Source organism: Denticeps clupeoides, chromosome 1, assembly GCF_900700375.1.
Source record: "Denticeps clupeoides chromosome 1, fDenClu1.1, whole genome shotgun sequence".
Lineage (NCBI taxonomy): Eukaryota > Metazoa > Chordata > Actinopteri > Clupeiformes > Denticipitidae > Denticeps > Denticeps clupeoides.
The window spans coordinates 5,773,738-5,792,132 of NC_041707.1; the positions used below are offsets into that span (position 1 = coordinate 5,773,738).

Here is an 18,395-nt window from a genome sequence, read left to right on the forward strand (position 1 = left end):
AGGGCTGGGTTATTTTTACGATGCATCTGTAAATGTACCCATTCATTTTTACAAATTATTTCCACAATAACTGATTAATATAGAAATGTATACATTTAAATTTACATATGTGAAATAAAAAAAAACAATAATTCCTTAACATTCCAATAGTGTTAAAACTCCTAAACTCCATTCCTATTGCTGTTAAAACTCAAAATTGCAAAATAAAATTCAAGTAAGAGTGTAATAAGCACAAAAAATGACAGAGGCAGCATTCAATAAAAAATTATGCTACGCAATGCACTCAACTGAAAGAATACAATAACTTTGGGGCTTGAATACAGAAAGTGAAATAAATAAATGCAATGGATGCCGGCAGTCCACCATGCAGTCAACAGAATTTAGTAATCACGTTGAAAGTTATTTTAGAAAGGACATATATTCGTATATTACACAGAGAACCAAGTGTAGCCTGAAACAGTGGCAGAGGAGAGGAGAGGGGGCGGCGGTGGCTGGGGATTCTTTTTGGCGGGGCGAGAGGGGTGTGGGGGTCCTGAGCGGACCAGGTCAGGGGGGGTGCTCTCCCAGGGCAACAAAGAAGGCCTGAAACATCGGCCCGGGTTTTTACAGTTGCCCAGATTTTGCTGATGCTTAATCATTTGTCACATCATTGGCATCCTAAACCCCACCCACTCGCAATATGGAAATACCGTATTGTATGGTAAGGTGTCCTCTTATAGCCTACTCCAACAAAGAGTACAAAGGTTCAAACTTCTTTGTACATTGAAGTGGGCTGAACGGACGGGACTGGGTTCGAGCGAACAGGGGCACATTTTTGGGGCAGCGGTGGCTTAGCGGTTAAGGAAGCGGCCCCATAATCAGAAGGTTGCCGGTTCGAATCCCGATCTGCCAAGGTGATACTGAGGTGCCACTGAGCAAAGCACCGTCCCCACACACTGCTCCCCGGGCGCCTGTCATGGCTGAACACTGCTCACCAAGGGTGATGGTTAAATGCAGAGGACACATTTCACTGTGTGCACCGTGTGCTGTGCTGCTGTGTATCACAATGACAACCACTTCACAAGTACCATCATATCTTTGACGAATGAGCTTGTTTCTTGCCCTGTTGAAACTCAGAGTCACTCGCGTTGCTGCTACTCACTGGCGCTGCCATCTTTGTTTTGCATAATTTGCGTAGACGGATTTTTGGCATGTTGATGCGCCAACCCACCACTAACTGCAAGTCTAAAAACAAATCTTTCATCAGCTCAACCTCCAACATTTGAAGTAAAATACTTTTCATCTTTGGAACACTGTACAAACACTCCCACAAACTCAGGATTGGGAAGGTGACTACAGAGCTTCACGTTCCCTCCTCATCTGTCTGCAGTTGTTCTGTACATCAGTTGTAAATCAGTGTGCTGCCCACCTTATACCAGGTCTTTACAGGATTTATTTTTTTTTTCGAGCATTTAGTCCAATCACGCCTGACTTCCGACGCGCCTCACTTTCCTGCATAAGAAAATACTAAAAATTGGAGTAAAATGCAGCTTGTTTATTCGGCTCGTCCTGTTGCATCTCTCAGGAGCGCCCAGGCTGCGTTTCTGAAAGACATAAAGCGTGCGCGGTGAAGGTGAGTCCTTCCCTAGGCACTTCACAGATCTAAAGCTCTTACTTACAGCTTCATTCAGACGCCACAGCAGAGAGCAGCCTCCACCTGGGAGGGGGGCAAAGAAAAGTCTTAAAGGTCAAGTACCACTCCTGCGCCAATGTGGATGGGACGCTGTTTAATTGTGAAGTTAATCTCCCGAAATGCCAATACGGCCCCGAATTTCGGCCGAAAAACCGCCGGGAGACGAGGCCGAGGCTTCCCGGGCAGGTGTGTCCTCTTTACGTAAGGAAAAGCGACGGGTTGTGAATATTTCAGAGGTGCCGCGAGCTGTGAGCGCGCAGCGGGACGTCGTCTTGCGACAGCCTGAGACTTGCCGACGCGTCGTCCCAGTTCTCCATCAGACGCGCACGACGCCTGCTCATCCCGGCTGAGTCACGCGGCTGGGCCGGTGGGCAGGCGCTAGTCACGGTTTCGGGCGAGGAGGAGGGGCCTGAGAGCGTCCCCGGGTGGCACATCCCGAGTCCCGGCCCGCGCGGGCCTGCTAAACGGACCCGTTACCATCTCGAGGATGAATTGGTTGTGTCATCCCTCCCCCCGTGCCCCCCCAGTGCAGCTCGACCCGATCTCCGGCAGGCCGGTGAAACCAGAGCTTTCCATTTTCCATGGCTCCGCGGCGAGACGTTAGCGTCCACGCTGGCTCGCCGCGGGGGGCGGTCGTGTTGTTCTCGCTCCTCGCTGAGTGTTGATGTACGCTGGCGAAGCGTTAAAAACAAACAGTGTCCATCCAGCTATTCAAACTGTTGTTCTATCAGGAGGAGAGACGTAGAGACAAAGACACCCTGAGAGTGCCTGAGAGTGATTGGACAGGGTCTCCTGGAAGAAACGAACGCGTGCCACTAGCCCCCTCCTCAACCCAAAGTTACATTTCGCCACTATTTTCAAACTGGCTTTGAGAGCAGCACGAAACATGGCGCTTACATTTACATTTACAGCATTTACCAGACGCCCTTATCCAGAGCGACTTACAATCAGTAGTTAGAGGGACAGTCCCCCCCCTGGAGACACTCAGGGTTAAGTGTTCTTGCTCAGGGACACAATGGTAGTAAGTGGGGTTTGAACCTGGGTCTTCTGGTTCATAGGCGGGTGTGTTACCCACTAGGCTACTACCACCTCATTCATTCACTCGCTTGTTCATAAGTGTGTGGTCAAAGCGTCCTCAGGATTTACGTAAATAAGACGCTCTTTTCACTACGTATTAATGGGCCTGGTCTCCTCTCCTTAATCAGGCTCCTCCCATTTTAAGCTTTGTTTCACAAAAGATCAGTAAAAATTGTGTTCTGGACACTTCTGGGTTTCGTGGTTCTTTCTTGTTTGATGTGAAAGTGAAAGTGAAGTGTGGGGACGGTGCTTTTGCACAGTGGCACCTCAGTGGCACCCTGGCGGATCGGGATTATGATTACGGGGCCGCTTCCTTAACTGCTAGGCCACCCCTTGCATAAAATGTATTTATGTAAATGCCGAGGTCAAAATGCTATTTTGACCGCACACTAGCGAACAAGCTGAACATTTAGCGCATATTGCAGAGCCTAGTGCCACATCTGAAACAGCAGAACTCAAAAACAGCTGTCAGCAAATTTGATTCTCACATCTTTCCAAAGAGTCTTTTTCCTCCTTTTTTTGCGAGGTAAATCGAATAATTGACGGGGGTCAAGCAGAATCCTCTGCTGCCGCCACCACCATTGCCACACACAGCCCCCCCAGAGCACTCCAAAGGCATCTCGCCGGCTCTGGCTGAGGCTTGCCAGTCGCCATGGCAACCGCTCACATTTCGCATACTTGAGAGCGGTATATCATGCATGGCCGGGCTAAAACAGGAAATACCACTCGGCGCTCGGCTCTGTCTTCCATGGGAGAGAACTGGTCGCCTCAGAGCACCGTGTTTACAGCCTCTAACACGAACCAGATGTGCATAGACAGTAAGGACAGTTTCTGTTTATGCACAGCATTGTTGTCCCTTTTTTTGGGACAACCCGACTTAAGCAACTTGGCCTGCCTCCCCTTTATAAAAGAAAGCTGTGTGTGATATTTTAATGCAGAGAGTGTGAATTGGGAGGCTATTTATAGACCAAGGCACCTGATACAGGGGAATGGAGGCAGGCAGCTGCACACAGACACACTTCAGCCGGCCTCGCAGGAGCAGCTGCAGGGCTGGAGCTCCAACCTGGAGTCCGACCCGAGCCCAGGGGCCAAGATGGAGCAGCTGTGCTGGGCGCTGCCAGCCACATCACGTCCCAGCACAATACATACAATACCATTTCTCAGTAAATAATAAATAACACAAAGGAGCCTTTGGAACTGGCTGCCAGTGGGTTTTCGACTATAAATAATACCCCCTCTCTCTCTATCTCTCTCTCTCATTCTCTCTCTTTTTCTCTCTAGGATATATATATATATCCAATGTATTTATTTACACTTTGCATAAAATGACCAAAATTGCACGCTTACACACATTGTTAAGTACCTAGCATTGCTAGCTGCACAATCTGGTTGACTGATTAATATCAAAGCAATATAAAATTATCACACTTAATGACGTACATTACTAGTGCATCTCAAAAAGAATGGATGTTGTGAAAAAAATGACATTTGTTTTCGTAATTGATTCAGATGCATGCTCTAGTCATTGCATATAAAGTTTTAGAAAAAATGCCTTTGATCAGTCAAAATAGCATTCCCATTACAGGAGTATAGAACTCCTACAGTACGCAGCACAGCCCTACAGTACAAAGAGTGGCTTCTCTTCACCCTGCATTGACCACAGGCCGCTAATGAGTGATATAACGACGCAGCCAACATACAGCGTGAGACAAACGCGTCAAACAGAGCCAGTCATGACAACGGGAAACCAAGTCCGTTCTAAATTAAAGTGATACGATGTATTCCCCAGTTTCAGGCCCAACACAGAGCAACGCACGTCTGTTCATTCAGGCGTCCAGGAATAATGAGACATAGAAGCGGGATGGCGGAAGAACATCAGCGATGGAGACAGCCAGACAATGGAGGGCTCCCATAAACCCTACACAACTCCGCGAAAGGCAATTAGCAGGAGCCGTGCCACTTAGCAGTTCCAATTTGCACCACAAGACACGACACCCACAATCGCCAAACCTTAAATAAGGTCAAGTCGGAGGGGGGGGGGGGGCGGCCGGGAAATTAAGACAGCAAATGTTGTCTCTCCGCGTCTCCAGTGGGTGGACGTGGACCACTGACCACCATTTCCAGGGCTGGTGACATCAGTTCCAGACTGCTAACCGCTATCCGCTGTATTCATGTTCCAAGCTCGCTCTGCTGTGGGTTCCCCGGAATCCAGGGATCGCAGCAGCGATAAGGGGCTCCCCTCAATGGCCCTGGGTGGGTCAGAGGACAAGGTGCCATTTCCGTCTCCACAGAGACCTTCGAATGGCCCCCGCGCTCCGTTTTTCGGCGACTGCTGCGGGTTTCCCCTCGGTGACGGGGGGGAAGGGCCCTGTGAACCGTCTGCAGGCACAGGGGAGTCGGAGGCTGGAGGCGCAGATGAACACGACTTCTCAGTCAGGGGAGCTGACTCATGCTGCAACATTAAAGCCATGAAGGTACAAAGAAACAAAAAAATCACATTCATCCCACCTTCAGAGGAAGCTGGGTGATGTCAGCACTGAAGTCACATCTTCCCCGTTTACTGGAAGGCTATTTTTACCCACCGGCTTCAAACAATGGCCATTTGTCACCTGAAGAATCTGGGGATGTAATGCGCACGACGGGAAAAGAACGCTGTGAGCAACGCTGCCGGGCCGCAGCTAATTTATTTAGCGTTCATTCACTTGACCATAACCGGAGAAGGCGGCCAGTAAGCACTGAGTGCATGGACGAGGGCCACTCCGGCACGCTAATGCGATAAACGGCACTTTAAATTGCCGCTCAGACAACACAACTGCTCGGCGGATGCTGTTAGATAACCGGATCGATCGCTCACCTGAAGGACGTGCAACCTACTGCAAGGGCTGACGGGGGGGCCGTGGAAATATATTTATTTATATATATATATATATATATATATATATATATATACACACACACACACACACACACACACACACACACACACACACACACACACACACACACACACATATATATATATATATATATATATATATATGCAGCTTGAGGTTTTTTTCCTTTTCATGTCCGTTTTGACGGAACAAAGAGGAGATAAAAGGAGGAATCTGCAAGACAGGCAATGGAGGCGAGAGACAGCAATCCCGTTTCCAGGCAGCGGGAATAATAAAGTACGAAGCGCATTACGGAAACAGTTCCACAACCGTCCGATCTTGGCAACTTGTCTCACCGCGCTCCTCCACTTCCAAGAATTTAGCTAGAGTTTCTTTTCAGGCTGAGGAACTCGCAAAAATGTACAACAAAAAAATGGGAATAAAACTGTATCGGAAAATCCAGTGTTAACGATGCCATTTCTGGCATGAATTTATGCTACATTTTAAATCCTATGCAAGAATGTGTTTATTGTGAACATTTTTATTTTACCAATATTCTTGGAGCTGTGTGCATATTCCAACGGTGATGATGATAAGTAAATAAAAATACAAGTTGTGGCCAAAATCTTCAGGTTTTTCATTAATTTGCATATACTCCATAATGTAACGTGATCAGATGAATTGCAAAGTCCCTTTTTGACGACTTCCCAAGAAAGCCATTTCCAATGCATTTCAGCCCTGCCACAAAAAGACCTGCTGAGATCATTTCAGCGATTCTCTTCTTAACACAAGTGAGAGTGTTGAGGAGCACAAGGCTGGAGATCATTCTGTCATGCTGATTGAGTTAGAATAGCAGACTGGATGCTTGGAGGGTGATGCTTGAAATCATTGTTCTTCCTCTGTTAACCATGGTTACCTGCAAGAGACCCGTGCAGTCATCATTGCATTGCATAAAAAGGGCTTCACAGGCAAGGATATTGCTGCTACTAAGATTGCACCTAAACCAACCATTTATGGGTTCATCGAAAACTTCAAGGTTCAAGGGTGGTAGTAGCCTAGTGTTTATAGCCTAGCCTATAAATGCTGTAAATGTAAATGTAAAAATGTTGTGAAGAAGGCCTCAGTTTGCCCAAGAAAGCCCATCAAGCACCAGGACAGCAACTTCTCCCAACCATACAAGAACAGTTTGGTGAAGAACAATGACTCCAGCATGAAGGAGCACAGTACCATAAGGCCAAAGTGATACCTAAGTGGCTTGGGGAACATTGAAATTTTGGGTCCATGGCCAGGAAACTCCCCGGACTTTAATTCAATTGAGAACTTGTGATCAATCCACAAATTCTGACGAAGTCCGAGCACTAATTATGAAGGAACGGGTCGCCATCAGTCCGAAAGTTGATTGACAGCATGCCAGGACGAATTTCAGAGGTCTTGAAAAAAAGGGCCAACACTGCAAATATTGACTCTTTGCCTAAACTTGATGTAATTGTCAATAAAAGCATTTGAAACATATAAAAAACGTATATTATATAATTGTATACAACACAAAAAATGCTGACAAAAAGATCGAAAATCACTGAAGCAGCAAACTTGGTGAAAAACAGTACTTGGCCATGACTGTAACAATAGAAGTAAAGGGAAGTGTCATTCTAAAAAAAAAATACCGTGCTGTTGACATCTTTCCAGTTTTTTTTAAGTGATTTTTTTTTTTCACGATGCACACAATGAAATGAGTCCTCTGTACTTAACCCATCACCCTTATAGAGCACTGGGCAGCCATGAGATGCAGGGAGTAGTGTGTGGGGACGGTACCCATCTGTACCTTGGCGGCTAAGGATTTAAACCCGAAAGCTTTCAGTCGTGAAAAGGTTTCAGTCCTTACCCACCAGGCCACTGCTGGTTGTGAAATGAATAGATTTTTAAATCAGCGCTTCGATGTGAGTACAACTGTGAAGGACAAATGTCAGCATTCGAGAAAAACAGGGAACAGATAACCTAATGGTATTAGATTCCAATGGATCAGACGATTCGGAAACCAGTTCTCAGGCACTTGCTCTCAATTCCCAACAAAATTCGTCCGAAACTCATCAGAGGTCCTCCGGGACAGACAAGTGAAACATCCCCCAGCTTTATTTTGCTGCTAGCAAAAATATGCTCCCCATTTTGTACTTTTGCGACTTCAAAGTGCTTTATGCTGTCTCACTGCACTCCTTAAGAATGCAAACTCCTTTTGAAGAAAAAAAGGAAGTTCGTTTCCCACGTATTTTTTTATTTTTTTTGCTGTCCAAGGCCATTTTGCTGTAGTGCTTACTGGTCAGGCTGACACTATAGGTTCTAATGGTCTGTAACTGGAGCCTCCAGATGCCAGTGTTTGGCAGACGCATTAAGGATCCATTATGGTGGTTCTACGCGTACTTAAGTCTGTGTGCTTTCTGCAGACTGGCTTCCTGGAAAAGAAGGACAGCTATCAAGGGCAACCTGCGCACGTCTGCGTATTTTACCTGAGATTTCTTGGTCTTTAAAAGCAGCTGAGAGAGAACTAGATGATGATCCACCCGAAGTACTTAACTCCTGCACTGCTCTACTGTAAAAAAAAGAAGGAAAGAAAGAGCTTTGCAGACTAGTTTTCTTTTGCAATTTACTATGGAGCAGCACGAAGCCTCTCTCATTGCCTCATCGGCTTCATCCTCTCGGAAGTGGCGGAGTTTGTGCTCAACACCATTCCTAAGCAAGGCACGGCTTTCCTGCTGCCTTTGAACTTAAGTGGCACAACTCAACATGAAGAGGCAGGAAAAAAAAGACAGGGTTGGGGGGGTGTGAAAGAGAGAAGAAAGAAAGGGGTTTTATTTGGATCGCTTTTCATGGAGAGTCGAATCCCAAAATCAATCCCGACCTGCTGGAAACTGGGCCAGGGGTGAGAGGTGCTTAGCACCAGATTGCCAGATTGTGTGTGTGTGTGTGTGTGTGTGTGTGTGTGTGTGTGTGTGTGTTGGTTATCATTGACTGCATTCAGCAGAAGGCCCTGAGAGGCTACTCACACTGGTAATCCCTTATTAAAAAGCCTTTATGTATTACTCCGGTCAGGAAAGGCTTCTCTCTCTCTCTCTCTCTCTCTCTTTTCAGCCCTGGACTCCGCTAAACTCAGTCCTCCTTGTCCACTCCCCCACCTCCGAGTGGAACAAAGCTGTGTCAGATTCAGAGGCTATCAACAGGCAATAAAATATATGATACATTTCTAAAAAAAAAAAAAAAAAAACGTACATCAGCGGAGCTCCGATTTGCGATGCATTACCTACCCGCGTTAGCACAAAGCGTGTGACTCGAGAGTCATCATGAACCGTAGCTCCTCAGAGTGATTAAACATAACCACTCATTTGCCTGTCACTCCCGCAGACAGCAGGTAAAGTCTCGGCGTCTCGCCACGCTCCACAGCGCGTTGTAAAGTTAAACACCGCGAGGCGCTTCATCGCCGCAATATGCCCCTGTCAGGCCCAAGCACAATGTGTCTGAAATTGCAACCACACATATTAAAACAATTTTTTTAAATGATAAAATGATGTACACACAATGTTTCTTGTTGACGTAGTATAATTTACTTATTACGGCACATTAAAATATACGGTTTTAAGGATGAAAATTGCAATGCAGAGACATTTGCTGAATATAGCTTACAGCTAGTAGCCCAGCCTCTCTTGTAATATCACTTTATAGCACTTGGGCATAAGGGAGTTACAGGAGGTAAAAATACAACCTTGAGTGTTTTTTAAAGGCAAATCTAACAGTAAAAACTTTCAGTATCTGATCTGTGCTTGCTATTTACGATTTTCCCCAATATTTTTTCATGGGGCATGTTCTTTAACAGGTGTGTCAAACATAATTGCACAAAGGGCCAAAACGGGATTGTGTTCAACAAGGCAACCGAAGTACTGCATTGTGGGATCTGTAGTTTGCGTGTTATGAGCACTTCATATCGCTGGGCCATAATTATAGATCTGTATTGAATGGGTCATATGAAATTGTACGCCGGGCCAGACGTGGCCCACTGGCCATGAGTTTGACACCAATGTTCTATAACCTTCAGGATTTGCAGAAGTAAACAGAGAGAAAGGCCTGCTTGCTAGCTATTTGAAACTGAAGACCCGCCCAGCCCGCTTTTTTGGTGTGTAATTACTTCTGGCACCCAAAGCATGAACTCTGAAGATGAATGTTGAGTTTGAAATGGGAAGAGGCCATAAGAATGACTGATAACTCGCGCCCCCCCTTACTCCTCATTCTGGATGGTTTAAACCTCGTCTTGAAATATAGGCCTCAAAAATATCATGAATATCATCACCCGACGGTGATGAAGGTGTTAATGACACAGTGACATCCACAAGTTCAAGACGGTCATGCCCAGTGTCCCGAGTTATATAAGACTGATGTCTCACTTCCCAAAACTGCTGCCTGTGTGTTTGTACTAATCTCTTCCTCAGTGTTCCTGAGATTCTTTAGAACAAAGTAGGATCTAATTACACACTAGAGGTATCTGAACCCTTAATGGAAAATTGCGAGACGTTATGGGGGTGAGTGATGAAGATGAAAGACTCTCTCTCTCTCTCTCTCTCTCTCTCTCGCTCTCTGTCTGGCTGGCTGTGGGATGTTAACTGTGGTGGCTGTGCCACTGTTTGTGTCCCTGCTCTTAGCAGATGTCCCTCCCACGCGAGCTGGCTGGCGTTACAGGTGCACCGGCTCCCAGCGCGCCAGATCCCATCGCAGCCGCAAAACACACCGCTAACTGCCAATTACAGTGAGCAAGCCTGCGCATGCCGAGGCACCTCGGAGCAGATGCTTAAGGACAGATTTCTCACAACTTTCCGCCGTGCGCGGAGAATAAAAGTGCGTTTGATCGTGCGCCTATCACCACTGGCCCAGTTTTCAGATCCTGTGGCGCGTGGCACGAGTGACCACGGATAGTGTTCCTGAAACAAGGGGCGCGCCTCGTCCACAATGCTGCCAAAGGGAGATGCCACAGCAAACACACCGGCACTCGTCACACAGGATGCACGCGTGGAAAGGAGCACGGTGTGCCTCATTTTTTTACCATGAAACCCGATTGGCAGTAACCCCTCCAAGCACAATATTGTCTGTCATGCACGCCACCAGGCCAACTGCATTCCCCACTGCGGTAATTACAGGTTTAGATTTGATTCAGAGTAAGGCTGCGAAACATGCGTGTTTCGGGAAAACAAACGCTGACAACTGCTGTAAAGATGAGCATCAGTGTATTTAAATGGGCTGAAATGCAGACGGCAATTTCTGCGGCTTGCACCGTATTTATATTATTAAAAAAAAAATCACGGAATTCACAAAACCATTTCAATGGACGCGCACACCAAGGAAAACACGGCAGAGGTCAGGCTGGTGCTCAGTGGCCGCCGAAAAGGTATGGATGGGGAACTGAAAACAGGAAGCAGGATTCAGGGAAACGTGTCTGAGAGTGGGTGGGGCGATGCTTTAAATCTGTTCCGGAATGGCCAGGCGAATATCCAGCACTCAATGGGGTCCATTGCGTTGACTATACTAACACACGTTCTAACTGGAAATGGGCCACATGCACGGGAATATGCAGGAGAAGAAGGACATTTTAAAAATTGCAGGAATATTCTGGGAAAGAAGTAAATAAAAAAATAAATAAATATAACAGGACCAACGGGAAATCCACAGCAGATCCCAAGTCAGACTCCCTGGCTCAGTGGAGCGCCACATATGGAGCAGCATCAGACATATTGTCTAGCAGAAGTTCCTCTCCTCTCCTCCATCTTTTTCACACAAAGGATGTGAGATTAATCACAACCGAGTCTACAGAGCGCTTCCTCAATCGGTTCAGCTCTGGCGCCGTCGCCCAGAGTGCCACGAACAGTAAAGAGCACTAACGCAGGAGCATGTGCTAAAGTGTGCTGAACATCTCACTGTGATTGATTGGCTAGGAGGCGTTCCTATGAACAGCATTCCACCTTATTTTACCAGATTTCAGGAATGTTAGATTAAGGATGTACCTAAAACCTGTCGAATGGTTGGAGCACAGGAACACATGGCAGATTCACAACAGCACACATTCAAGCCTTCATAGCGTCCACAGCTGAGCCAGAGGTGGTCCTGATATCCATGGCAACCAAACAAGCTGTCTGTTCCATGGCATGAATGGAAGAGAAAGAAAGAGATCCAGGTTGCAGATCTGGTAGTGGCAGTAGCCTAGAGGAGAACACACCAGAAGACCAGAAAGTCACAGGTTTAAATCCCACTTACTACCATTGTGTCCCTGAGCAAGACACTTAACCCTGAGTGTCGCCAGGGGGACTGTCCCTGTCACTACTGATTGTAAGGCACTCTGGATAAGGGTTTCAAGTGGTATGGCACAAGAATGATATGCCTGATCCTGCTGCATAATTTTCTTATTAACCATTCAACATCTATCACTCAACATCAGGTGAGTCTGATGCACCCGATACTTGGTGCATCAGTCAGTCAGGTAATAAAAAAACTTACATTAAATTATGTGCCATTCAACGCCCTCATCCAGAATGCTTTACAATCAGTAGTTACAGGGTGAGTCCCCCTGGAGACACTCGGGGTTAAGTGTCTTGCTCAGGAGTGTGTTACCCACTAAGCTACTTCCACAAAGTTGTTGGCAGAAAGAAAAAGAACAGCAGGAAGCCCCGATGTTTCAAACCCCTGCTCCACTAATTCCTTTATGAAGCAGCCAGACCGCGATCGAATGAGTCGAGACCCCTACTCCAGCAGCTTTGAAGTGAATCCAAAATAAAGCAAGCACACAACACTCAGTGGAATACCATACCTTGGAGGAGGATTCCCTTGTTTTTCCGGAAGAAAGGACTTCCCGGCCAAATTGGAGGACTGGACATGCTGTAAAGAGAGAGCGAGATATAAAATTAAAAAGAGACGAGCATTAAGCAATTTCTTTTTCTTCTTGTTATAACATGGCAGCCAAGGTGTCATGGGTTCAAGGGTGACCACAATCCCGTTATTATATCATATTACAACTTATGGCACAGAGCCCTTTAATGACTGCTTTTACCCTGCTAAATTATAGGCCTGGTAAGGCTGTCCTCAGCAGCGGCTCTGCATAAGGGTGCACAGCAGGACGTTTCGCTGGCTTGGTCCAGCTGCTATGCAGAAATCAACTCAGCAAATATGACCACTGAGTCAGCCCTGCGCGCTCAAAACACAGCACATTTCCAAAAATGTTGATCTAAACAGCATAATCTATATATTCATCACAGTCCTCAACTTGAAAGAGAACCATGCCTCACCCAAAGCCCACTTTTTTATGTTGTTATGTGTCTCCATCCCTCTCACATACCTCAGGAAATTGCTTTTAATTCCATGCAAATATTTCCTTTAGATAAACTGGTAAACGGAACGTAGCTGTCAAGTGAAATTTCTTACATAAAAAAAGCTGATTGCAACGTGTGACAAACCTTGGTGTTCATGAAAGTGATTGTGATTTTGTCATCGGGATAAACAGCATGTGCCCTCTGCTTTTAACCATCACCCTTGGTGAGCAGTGGGCAGCCATGAAAGGCGCACAGGGAGCAGTGTGTGGGGACGGTACCTTGCTCAAGGGGACCTCAGTGGCACCTCAATGGCAAGTCCGCTTCCTTACCCACTAGGCCACCACTGTCCCTGCTGTATTCCTGTGTTTGAAGCATGAGACTATTGTTTTATGGGGCTAAAGGCTGCAGGTGTGGAGATGCAGGTACGAGGCAGAGGTAACTGTATCATCCATTAATCCAGACTCCCAACCGCAGAGACGTGCACAAATCTAATCTAACCCAGGTCTGATCTTCATTTAAGCCTCCTGTCCTTTCACTCCTATTAGATGCGCCATAAACAGATAACTCTTCCTCTCCTTAATCTTCTTAGAGCATATTAACTAATTGAAAATTAGAGCAAACAGAAGAGAAGCTCGGGGCTTTCAGGGTATTTGTCTGCGCGACGTGTTCAAACCCAGGGCTTGTCCGTGATCGAGTGGCTCTGGGTTTAGGCCACTCTAAACGCCACCTACACTGCCATCAGAGAGTCTGACCTGACAATTCAGGATCCTTTTTAATTACAGTGTTCAGTCATACCCCCCCCCCCTTATGTTGTTCTCATACCTTCTTCTTGTAGCGAGTGATTAAACATGTTTCCGCTGCATCTTACTCACAGCATGAAAGTCACTTCCTCATTAGCATGCTAGTCGCCTGGCAACCAAAAACAACATTTTTCAACTTCTCCTTCCTTAATACAGTTTTTTTTCCCTGGCACTGAAACTAAAAGAGATGCAATAATTCTGGATAAATAAATAATGAAATACATGGAAGCGTAAACAGTATGCAGGCAGCCTTTTTCTTTTAAAACAATTTATTGACCCAAAATTTGAGTTCTGATTGGGTTATTGAGCTTCTTAGTGTGCTCTATATACAGTATAGATAATACAGCATAGATAGCAGAGCAAGTGGCAGGTATTACGATTAATTATGAAAAAAGTGGTCCTGAATAACTGGGCTCGGGACAATGCAAATAATGCATTCATTCCAAAAAACTGAACGGAATCGCACAATATTGACATATAAACATATCCTGATTTCAGTATGTTTCTTAAGGGGAACTGTGTCCGAGTCCTTCCCAAGCCGCCCTGACGCTCAGCGGCCTCGGCCGGAACAGAAAGCGCTCCGTTGACTCGAGTATGTAGCGCGGCACGTCTGCTCAGCCCAAGGTGCTGACTTCGGCATTCCCCCTTAACGCGCTCTCACAAGACCAGACGCCCGTTCGAATTCCCAGAGGATGTGCGCCTCGCGTCAGGTTACTGCTGCGGTATGCGTTGCCATGGCCACGGCATGCCTGATGATAGACGACCCAAGTCTTTTTTTAATCAGCTGTGCGAAGGAGGAAAAAAAAAAAATTAGACTATTTTATTGTTATTACGTTTCCGCTGCAATATGAGCAGCGCGAGCAGAAATGAGCTGGAGTCATTTGGCCTCGGGTTTTTTTGACGGTCAAACGTGGGAGAACAATCCTGTGAAAGTGATCAGACATCATTGTATATCATCAAAATGAAGTCGGCCATCAGCAGATCAAGTCTCTGCTGACAAGAGAGATTTGGGGAACCTTGAAAGCAGTGTTACCGAGGTCTGCACTCACGGCTTGCATTTGATCAAGTGTCCGGTTAAAATGGTGCCATAAAGAAAAGCAGTCTTTTGTTCCGAGCGTTCTTTAGTGCTAAACATGTGGACTGACAGGAGCCCTTGGGGGTCTAAACTCTTTTCTGTTTTCAGATGTAGTTCTTGGTCCGGTAGTTTGGTCACAGCAAGCACTGGCACGTCTTGAGACTCAGGCAACCAACTACAAAGGCCCACCCACCCCACCCTTCCACTTGACTCTTTAATCTCATTTCAAATCCTATTGCCCATTACTTTCTCTTTCTCCACCCCTGAAATCACAATCCTCTTTAACTGATCTAAAGACTAATTGGAGCCAGCGCTGGTTCTCTTCTCACACTTCATCCACCACATGCGCCCCCACCCTCCCTTCTGTTGGATTTGGGCAAAATCCTGGGCCATTTTTCCTTCTCCTGAAGCTCACAACTCAAAATAACGCCATTATGGTGGTTTGAGGAGCCATGGACACGATTGCCGGAAAGAATGTGGAGAATGTTTCAGACAACCAGAGCCCACCTAGGGCTGACTTCAGGACTGCCAAAGATGGTGCTGATGGTGAACTGGAGGGTTATCCAAAAATCAATTCTCGGATACTAATTGATACAAAAACATTTTGTATTAGCACTGGTATCAATACATAAATGCCAGTTTTGCATCTGCCGGTTCACGGGAATCGCTGGCAGACTAGAACAATTTTCAAAAGGCATTGCAGCGGGCAACCCTACCATTTACATTGGTAGATTCTCACTGAAGGCATCAACACTATAAATGAACACATGTGGAGTTATGTACTTAACAAAAAGGTGAAATAACTGAAAACATGATTTCTTCAAAATAGCCGCCCTTTGCTCTGATTACTGCTTTGCACACTCTTGGCATTCTCTCGATGAGCTTCAAGAGGTCGTCACCTGAAATGCTTTTCCAACAGTCTTGAAGGAGTTCCCAGAGGTGTTTAGCACTTGTTGGTCCAGCTCACCCCAAACCATCTGGATTGGGTTCAGGTCCGGTGACTGTGGAGGTCAGGTCTCTACTTTTTGTTAAGTACATAAATCCACATGTGTTCATTCATAGTTTTGATGCCTTCAGTGAGAATCTACCAACGTAAATGGTCATGATAATAAAGAAAATACATTGAATGAGAAGGAGTGTAAGTCCCATTGTAAGTCGCTTTGGATAAAAGCGTCTGCCAAATAAAGTAAAGTAAAGTAAAGTAAAGAGTGTCCAAACTTTTGGCCTGTACTGTGTGTATATATTTTTCTATATACACAAGCACATTTCTTTAAAAAATGAATTATTTTTAATAAACCTTTTTTATTAAAAAGCTCCTGTATTTTTTTTTTTCGTCCTCTGTCGTATCAAAAATAGCATTGAGTATCGAGCACCATCCCTATTACTGGTATCGCGTTTAAAATCGTGACTGGATCGTACTGGAGGGTCAGGCCATGCGTGCGTCGGTGAGTCAGGGGTTCTTATTCCTCAAGCAGTAACCATCCTTTTTAGATGCACCGATGTATGTGAACCTTCTGCTCACACGCATCCAGGAGCCCCACCCACACTGTACAAGTGCTCACCGCACACAGCAGACTCACTCGTACCAGGGAAAATAATTGGGCTGCAGGCGAAGGCCAGCTGAAAACATGAAAGGGGCCGATTTTCCACAGTCCCTGCAAAAGAAGAAGAAGAAAAAAACGCGCCAGACTGCGGACATGATTACAAAAGCGCCGACTTTCAAAGACAACACATTTACACAACACCACAACACTTACTGTACCCAACAATAAAGCTGTTACGGGCCTGGTTTTCTTAAGAGGTCTTTTTATACCGACAAATACCGCCATGCTCACCAACAACAGTATTTTTAGATACATTTTTTAAACTTTCCAGGGCTTGGGCTCGCATTTTATGTTGTGTTTAAAGCCATTGTGCCCTTTCAGAACTAACGTCTGTACGAATGCTGCACGGTTATGAAAAAGTGTTCATCAGCTGCTTAGTTAGTTCTATCACGCAGGCAAAGGGTGCACATTTTATGACCCTTGCTAAACAATTTGATGCCTTTTTTTTTGCGATCATGCCATGTTCCCATCCCAGTCATGGGTGTAGTAAAAATTCTATATTTTTGTGGGGTTAAATCAACAGGTTTTGTTACTGAAGTTTATATTGGACCATAAACAACCCAGGTACTTAAAAGTCTATTTCATTCTCCTGTTACATACTGAAATAATGATTTAATTTACTTCATAATTCCGGACTTAATCCCACAGCATCTCAACAAACTGTTTCCTAACTTTAAAAAAAAAAATGTCTGTAGTAGTTTCTGGGCTATTGCTCTGTTTTGTCCACAACGGATATGTATGAGTAGCTTTGGCAATATCCGTATGTGAAGTGAAGGATGAGTTTAAAGCCTCCGGGTGATGAGTAACTGCACTTTATATATAGCAATAACTGCAGCCTTTCCTGAGTCAAAACTGTGATTCCTATTCATATGCTATTAATTGTGCCGCCTAGTTTTTGCTATTTTCAGAGCTCTTCGTAAGAATTCATGTCACTCACACACCAACTTCCTGCTGAGCCGAACCAAGACAGGAAGGAGAAAAGAGGAAATAGAAAGAAAAAAAAAAAGTTACATTTTGCTTTCACTCTCTTCAGCCACAGTCAATGCAACGTGACTCCCTGCAGCCTCTCAATCAGGAGGAATCGTGGCCTTGACTGGCACCTCGGCGCAGGCCACCGAGACGTAGGGGACATTTAACACCCCTACTTCCATTAGAACGGGTGTCCGACCCGCTGAGCGGTCCTGTAATTTTGCGAGTGCGAGGGGACTGAGACGGGGCAGGGACGGAGCTGGGACTCCCTCTCAAACTTATTCCACAGCTGCGATAAATAAACCAATAAACGAAAGCACGGCCCATTTTTAACCCCCGCAGTAACTCGGGGTGGAAAAGCCATCTGTTTTCTTGCTTTTTCCTTCCCCCCCCTGAACTCTTTCAGCTGGACCTACAGTTGTCATCTCCGATAATTCATGCATCCGTGGACTCTTATGAAGACGGACAAAAGCAGGTACAGGAACCTTAAAATAGGCTCCAAGCCATCTGCCGTTGCCATGGAGAGTCGCGCGTTGCCAGGGCGATAGCGTATTTCTCTGCGCTAATGGCCCATCCTTTTGCCAGGCAACAAATAGCCCTGTGATGCAACTGCACCTGTCTCGGTTACGTGTTACCATGGAGGCGTTCCTGTTGCCATGGCGACCATCGTGCTAATCACCTCGCAAGGGCGAACGCGCGGTAGTGAACTCCGAGGCCCAGCTGTTCTTCCTGGTTGCGGTCGTGTGAGGTGCTGCCGACTTTGTTAAGGAATGTGTCTGCGATCACACACACACAGATCTTTAAAGAAACACTCAATATGGCATTCTCAGGCGTGGACCACTCTAAACCATCTTGACTCCTCCTCAGCTGCGCTCTTGAGCTCCAACGGCCTCTCACCCCGCCCGTCTCTCACTGAGAAAGGCGCGGGCCGGTGAGCTAGCGGCGAGGCGGCGGTGAGAACCTGACATCCGCTATAAAAAGCAGCCGAGCC

General features: G+C 46.0%; 1 protein-coding gene across 10 annotated transcripts in view; it reads right to left on the bottom strand.

Annotated features, from left to right (window-relative positions):
• Positions 1–18,395, bottom strand: part of foxn3 (forkhead box N3) — a 77,540-nt gene that overhangs the window by 14,602 nt on the left and 44,543 nt on the right. For all 10 annotated transcript variants that reach the window (XM_028957142.1, XM_028956835.1, XM_028956911.1 and 7 more), the window contains one exon: positions 12,458–12,525. In XM_028957142.1, the coding sequence (XP_028812975.1) occupies positions 12,458–12,525 (68 nt within the window). The remainder of the gene's footprint in view (positions 1–12,457; positions 12,526–18,395) is intronic.